General features: G+C 42.3%; 1 protein-coding gene across 1 annotated transcript; it reads left to right on the top strand.

The window, feature by feature from the left end:
• Window positions 1-3,575: 3,575 nt before the first annotated feature.
• Window positions 3,576-6,414, top strand: LOC106570319 (sclerostin domain-containing protein 1). The gene is made up of 2 exons (XM_014142509.2): window positions 3,576-3,937; window positions 4,552-6,414. The coding sequence occupies exons 1-2, from the start codon at window positions 3,742-3,744 to the stop codon at window positions 5,034-5,036; spliced, it is 681 nt and encodes a 226-aa protein (XP_013997984.1). The 5' UTR covers window positions 3,576-3,741; the 3' UTR covers window positions 5,037-6,414.
• Window positions 6,415-7,840: the final 1,426 nt, after the last annotated feature.

Genomic DNA, 7,840 nt, shown 5'->3' with positions numbered 1-7,840 from the left:
TACCAGGTAGTTAATTGATTCATTGATTAATGTTACTGATTGGTCAGAGTTCAGTGATATTAATAATGAAGTTGTATTGAACTGAATTGATTCCGTTCACTTGGTGTATGAGGTCTGAATCAATCCCTGATTAAAGGGGAATGATGAAAATCAGCATTACTACTGATTGGCCAGGATGTCCAGATTGAAAGAAAGGGGATAGTGAGGATGAATGCTTTACTCACCAAGCAGCTGGACTGGAGTTTAAGGAAGGACTGTTACTATGGACCCAACGAGGTCTATTCTGTTTAGAATAGGGGAGACTGAAGTATTCAGGGTGTGTATATGATGTACAATAGCATATTGGGTGTGTTTACACAGGCAGCCCAATTCTGATATTTTGCCAATAAATTGTCTTTTGACAAGTCAGATCAGATCTTTTGACAAAAATTGGGCAAAAGATCAGAATTGGACTGCCAGTGTATTGTATTGGCTCTAATGTGCTTTGCTTGTTTGCATGTCTTTTGAGCAAATTCCTCTTATTTCAAATGTGAGCCTTGAATATTCTTTAAGTAATGTCTTAAAATAACAATTTCCTCCCTTCCCTTACAGTAATAGTGTGAAAAATGCACTCATGTGTAAATAGGACCACCTTACTGAACAATAGGTGTCATATTGTTATTATGTCATTATGGCAGTGGATAAAACACACAATATGAAGGGCTTATTTATGTGTTACTCTAAACTTGTGATTTCCTGCTATAATTTGAGACACATGGATGTCTTACCAGTGATGTATCCATATCAGTCCATGTCACAGATGATCCATGGATGGCCCAATGACGATCGGACTTCAATGCTGGCCAAACCTTTAAACCCAAATGGCATTTGTTTTGGTTTCCAGTTTTACATTTTTAATCACAACAATAAAGAGTGCCTTAATAGTTGTCCTTCACTGCCCATTTTGTTGTTATGGGGACATTCCCATATTTTTGTTTTGCCACTAGATGGCAGCTTTCCCCTTTAATGCCATCCATTGCACTGATTCTAATGACTGGTAATATAGCTACTGCACTATGTCGGCAGGGTTCAAAGGGTACTGGAGCATGATGATGTTTTGGCTGAACCTATAGTTCTATACAATATGCTGTCAGACTTTCTTTGCAGAGAGTGAGCATTCTCTATTTATGAAACATGAAACAAAGATCATTCCATTGACCAATTCTCACAGTGCAGACAGTAACCTTTAATTCATAGTCATGTGTCAGCCAGTCATAAAGACACAAGGCCTTGATAAACAAATACATCTCCCAATATTTCAATAACTCCATTGTTGACCTTTTTTTGTTGGCGGCCTCCTCTTGGTTGCTATGCCAGAGTGGGTCTTCAACACCATCTATATAACTATAGTTTCCCATGGCCAAGGGCAGGAAAGGAGCCCTCTTGGACCATCTTCTCACACAAACATCAGATACTTCAGGTAGTTAAGTCCTACGGCCATGCTGTGGAATTCTATAGACCCCTGTCTCCGCTTCCTGTCAGTATTGTTCTCAAGCTTCCACTGCCCAGGGTCCCACGGGAGAACAGACAGTGGCCCCTGCCTCTTATGGCTGCTGCTGCTCATAGTGTGTGTGTGTGTGGCTGCTGCTGCTCATAGTGTGTGTGTGTGTGGTTGCTGCTCATAGTGTGTGTGTGTGGTTGCTGCTCATAGTGTGTGTGTGTGTGTGTGTGTGTGTGTGGTTGCTGCTCAAAGTGTGTGTGTGTGGTTGCTGCTCATAGTGTGTGTGTGTGGTTGCTGCTCATAGTGTGTGGTTGCTGCTCATAGGGGCCAGCTAACTAACGAGCATGGTGCTGTCATGTTGCCTGTCTGTCAATAGAGCAATAACACACTAGTCCCCCATCCTCCACATCCCCTCTGTTTCCACATCCTCCACATCCCCTCTGTTTCCACATCCTCCACATCCGCTCTGTTTCCTCATCCTCCACATCCCTTCTGTTTCCACATCCTCCACATCCCATCTGTTTCCTCATCCCCTCTGTTTCCTCATCCTCCACATTCCTTCTGTTTCCTCATCCTCCACATCCCCTCTGTTTCCTCATCCTCCACATCCCCTCTGTTTCCTCATCCTCCACATCCCCTCTGTTTCCACATCCTCCATATCCCCTCTGTTTCCTCATCCTCCACATCCCCTCTGTTTCCACATCCTCCACATCCCCTCTGTTTCCTCATCCTCCACATCCCCTCTGTTTCCACATCCTCCACATCCCCTCTGTTTCCTCATCCTCCACATCCCCTCTGTTTCCACATCCTCCACATCCCCTCTGTTTCCACATCCTCCACATCCCCTCTGTTTCCACATCCTCCACATCCTCTCTGTTTCCACATCCTCCACATCCCCCCTGTTTCCCCCTCTATTATCCCTCTCCTCACCTACATGTCATGTCACTCACAGAAGCATAAAAGGATTGATCTCAAATTTCCGGTTTTTGAGATGTATAAATGTGCGAATGCTGCCTGCGTCATGGTATCATATAACTTTGATAGTCCTCTTTTAAGCCCCCAGGTTCCCTCTTCTCAGTTTCCCCTCAGCTTCATCCACCCCCCCCCCCTTCTTCCAGACAGTATGACTAACATTGCTTTTTGGGGGTAATAGGAGATTGTTTGGACAGCGGGGCTTTTAAAAAGAACGAAGAAATAAGATATGAAAAAGAACAGCTACTTGTTTAACAATATGGCATGAGCCTGTACAGTTTTACAGTGGATTTATTTTCACTCTTATCAAAGGAGGGGACATAGCTGAGGAGACGTTGGGTGAATTCATTGTCAGGGCAGGCCTGGGAAAGGAGTGAAAACAGACACTCTGGTTCTTAGGGGCAAGGAGCCGGCAGGATGAATGGGTGGATGAAGGAGGAGATCTAAACGTTTGTCTTATTCTCTGATTTGGGTAATGCATCATACATCCTGTTAGTGAGCTCACGTGAAGCACCTGAACTGCAGAGATGGAGAGATCACTGGATGAGAGAACACATGAGAACTACAGTAATCACTAGCTCTGGTCCAGGGCGCTAAGTGCTTTCTGCAAGGAACGCACACTATCGCCCTTGACCAGAGCTAAGTACTCACCTGGTCTGACTGCAGGGTCTCCAGCTGAGCTTCCTTGCTAACCCAAATCAATCCGTTCAGAAATGGAATAAAATGTTAACTATAAACTTACAAATCATCATGAAATAGAGTATCAAAGGATATGCACGTGACACTCTGATTCTCTACTTATGATTTGCATACATTAATTAATACATTATTTACACACACCTGATGGTGAAAAAACATTATTATTGCTAGTTTATTATAAGCCTTTATATAGGTGTTGATCATGTTTTATCCACTGGCCTATCCATAGAGGACAGCAACGTTCATCTAACTATATTAACAGAAACATCTATTAAATGTCTGTCTATGTGTTCACTCAACTGACTGGTAGCCTATGTACATAGTACTTGGAGGAGTATACAAGCTAAAAAAACGCACTGCCCTTTGCTTTTGTGGGCGTAGCTATGAGTGAAAACGCCTAGGTCATTCAGAAAATGTACGCACTGGATGCGAACTAAGATGTTGTGGCAAAACAAGAGGCGGGTATATAAGCGACTGAACAACAGGTAAAGTAACATCACAACGACCTAATTCCTCCTTTAGATCGCGGCACATACATTCTCTCACTCTCTACCTACCTGCCTGCCGAGTGCCTACAGGGAGGTGCAGAGATGCTTCTTACCACGAGTGGGTACCAGCTTGCGCTATTTTGCCTTCTGATAAGAAGCTGTCAAGCTGTCAAGAACGGCGCCACGGAAACGTTAAACGCTCAGTTGATCAGTACGGTCCAGGATACACCGAGTAGTAATGTATCAATGAATCAAGCACGCAACGGAGGAAGACGTTTGACCAGCGATGCGAGGAAAGGTGAGTTGTATTTTTATGCACATTCTAAATTAATTAATTCAACAATTCATAGTGGACCAAACAGATTCATTGTATTCACTGATCCTGACTGTGGGGAAACCAGTTTACAAGTGTAATTTAGCAAAAGGTCAATATGTCTATTTCTAAAGTATTTATTATATAGTATTGGAATGATATAATTCTGTATATAGGCACATTTTCCACAGACAAAAATGGGAGTTAAATAAACTAAAGTTGAATCATAGACTTGAATGGGAGACTTGAGTGTTTGAATGGGAGAAAAGTTCAAAGTTCAAGCATTTGTAATTGTGTTGGACCTCTTGTTAACTCATGCCACACATCAGATTACCCTGACCATGCTACAGTTCTTGTTGAACTGTCAAAACTAATCTTTAAGAGCATTGCATGGAATAATCCCAAATGCAACTCCAAAATAAATCAAACACACCTAAAACACTTTAAAGTATTTGCATGTCATTATCATTTGAGGAGCGTTTGATTTATATTTTAGTTAGAATTTTTGGGATTACTACATTTTCTGCCTAAAAGTTTGACAGCAAGATTCGTTTTTGACAATATGTATCTGACAGAAGGTCTTTCTCGCTCCGTCACAGAGCAGGGCCAGGCACAGAGCCAGGTGGGCTGCAGAGAGCTGCGCTCCACCAAGTACATATCAGACGGCCAGTGCACCAGCCTGAACCCGGTCAAGGAGCTGGTGTGTGCCGGGGAGTGTCTCCCCTCCCACCTACTGCCCAACTGGATTGGCTCCGGCCCTGGCTACACCGGAAAGTTCTGGAGCCGGCGGGAGGCCCAGGAGTGGCGTTGCGTCATCGACCGGACCCGGACCCAGCGCATCAGACTGCAGTGTCAGAACGGAAGCTCCAGGACCTACAAGATCACTGTGGTTACTTCCTGCAAGTGTAAACGCTACTCCAGGCAGAACAATGACTCAGGGAATGGGAAGTCAGAGGTGGAGGTTGGGCAGGCCCAGGGGCAGAGCTCCACACCCCAGGGGCCCAAGAAGAGGAAGGGAAAGGAAGGGAAGAATGGACGTTCTGGGCAGGAGGACTGGGCTGAAGAACAGCCTAAGAATTACTGAACGGAGACTTCTGGTCAGGGGGGCTCTGTACACCTCTGAGGGGATGGAAGGTCTCTCTGTGCCCCCACTTCAGAAACAACTGCAGCACCAACAGACACTAGTTTTGTTTAGATGGAGCCAATGTGTTCTCTATGTTTAAAGTAGCTATATGGAAAAGGCTATGCAATGATTCTTCAGACCGTGCAACTGGTTTGCAAAATATTGACCACTGTGGATGTGTTTGTAAATGTATGTGTTTTTGTATGTGATAGAATGAGACTAGTTTAAATAGTACAAGAACCACATTAGACAACGTGAGATGAAGTGTTCCTATCAACAGCTGAGTATGTTGTCCAAATAGTAATGTTTATAATAACATAAAATGGCATAGTATGTATAGAAATAGTGATTCTATACTCTTTGTGTTACTTTTCAAAGTATACTAGTAAAGAACAAGAAGGCCCTCAACACTGTTAAGGCTCCCAATTCACCGCTTTATTGACAACATTTACATCCCAAACAGATCTTCTTCTGGTCAAACAGACTGAGTGCTCTCTTCCCAAAATATACACATTTCACCTCACATGACGCATGGTGGGTGCAAAAACAATTTGTGCATATCTAATAATTTGATATCAATGAGACGGGCACATATATTAGGTACAGAAAAGAATATATATGTACAAAATGACCAAGTAAGAGACCTGGAAGGCAAGACAAATCAAAGTGACAAATTCATGTAAGAAATGTTCTGATATCAAACTCTTGGTTCAGACCTCTAGGAGACATGGTACACAAACAGTGAATCCAATACAATTCTCTTCTCAGTAATAGATTAGCAGTATCTCACCCCCTCCTAGGAGTCTTAACATGTTCAATATCAATGTATCTCAGAGAGCTAATGTTGTGCCGAGCCTCAGTGAAATGCGCAGCCACAGGGTTTCTCTGGTAAAGTGTCCTGGTATTACTCCTGTGTTCTGCTATCCTTGTTTTCAAAGTTTGTTTTTCCTACATAGCATTGACCACAAATGCACTTGATCAGGTATATCATTTTTTTATTTGTGGAACATGTAATGATGCCTTTCATCTTAATGGCCTTTCCCGTAATAGGGTGATTGAACATTGTGCATTTGTTCATAAAGTTACACTAGGTACATCGGCCACGTCTATAATTACTTTTCAAAGTATGTAACGGATTACTATGACAATGTAATATATTTTTGTACGGAGATACCTAAACTTAATAGAAATAAGCTAATCTTTTTTTTTATGTATTTGCTACATTCCATGTAATCACTTTCTGGACAAATTGTGTCTCAAATTATTTGCCTTTGGATAATGAAATATTGTCTACTATGATTAAATCACTGATTTAATATAAAAAATGACTTTTCTTTAATTATTTGTATAATAACAATTGATTTACTTGTCAATAAATTGTGCTTTAATCATTGGTAGTTAAATGCCTTGAGCATGAGGCCACAGACAGAGGAGCTATAACTTCACAGCAAACAGGAAGTCAGTAACAACAGAAGCATTAGCCAGTGATGAAATGTCCTATTGAGTGTAATAGAAACTGTACTCTGTGCAGGAATCCTCTCTCCTTCAGGCTACTGGGCATGTTCCAGTCAGGAGCTACATGTTAACATACATGAATGTATCAGATATCCCTTCATTGTATTACCATGAAAGCTATGTATTTAGTACTTGCAGTGCAATGGGGAAGTTACGTCTTCCTCAAAGAGCATTGGGAACCCTTGATATTCCTAGTTAGGGGATGACAGCTAGTTTTGTAATTAGGACAGCGTGGTTCTAAAACTGACAGCACCAGAGTGATGCGTACCATAAGGAGGAAGAGGCATAGGGAAATCATGTCTGTGAATCTCAGAACAGAGCTTACGTTATTGACACAATAATACAAGGCTTGTAAAACTTCCTCTCTGTAATTATCCCAGACAACATATTCTCCTCCTGAGTAGCAGTGATGCTATAGGACCATCTACATTTCATTTGAATTGTAACTACCACAAACACGCTGTAAAAAATGCTCTTACAATAAACTTGTATTTGCAAAGTCAATCGGATGCTGTTAAAAAATTATAGACATTGTTCGACACTGCAATCATATTACTTACTCATTCTTTCCACTCTCTCTCTCTCTCTCTCTCTCCCCCTTCTCTTTCTCTCCCTCTCTCTCTTGCTCTGTCCACCCTCTCTCTCTCTCCCTCTCTCTTTCTCTTGCTCTCTCTCTATCTCTCTTTAATCTTGAAGCATGCAATTTGTAACGTATACCCTCTCATCACATCCTAGCCTGCCAGTGTTTCAATCTCCACACTGCTGGCCCCACCACATCCTCTCTCTCTCTCTCTCTCTCTCTCCTCTCTCTCTCTCTCTCTGTTCAACCCTGGCTCTGTGTAGGACCATGAACCATAATTACATGCTTATGGAAGCACTTCTGAGGCTCAGCCTTGTAATCTTGTAATACTTGACTTGTACAGAACTCCACATCCTGTCGTAGTCTGATGTCTCACACTGATAGAACTGCATCGAATCCTTTCCCAGGAAATGTGACGCACCTTTCTACTTTCTACCTCCAGAACCTATACCTGAGATACCAGTGTCATGTTCATTAGCGCCAGAAGAAACAAGAACTAAATCAGGGAGGGACTACTTGGACTTCATACTATTCCAATCAGAAACAGTCCTTTTCATTTTCCATTACATTTTTTGTTGTTGTTTCCTTTTCTATGGTGTGCCAAACTGAACTCAACCAGGTGGTTGATATGATGATAGGGTAGATGGTGACCTTCTCACCCCAGCCGGGT

This window comes from Salmo salar, chromosome 14, assembly GCF_965601325.2.
Source record: "Salmo salar chromosome 14, fSalSal1, whole genome shotgun sequence".
Classification (NCBI taxonomy): domain Eukaryota; kingdom Metazoa; phylum Chordata; class Actinopteri; order Salmoniformes; family Salmonidae; genus Salmo; species Salmo salar.
The sequence above is the reverse complement of the archived record's forward strand: the minus strand, read 5'-3'. Positions and strand labels throughout refer to the sequence as shown.

What these genes read in the sequence shown, in the direction of transcription:
- LOC106570319 (XM_014142509.2), top strand. Translation starts at nt 3,742, where the DNA reads ATGCTTCTTACCACGAGTGGGTACCAGCTTGCGCTATTTTGCCTTCTG. An exon ending in GACCAGCGATGCGAGGAAAG is followed by an intron (nt 3,938 to 4,551) that starts GTGAGTTGTATT and finishes GCTCCGTCACAG; the next exon opens with AGCAGGGCCAGGCACAGAGC.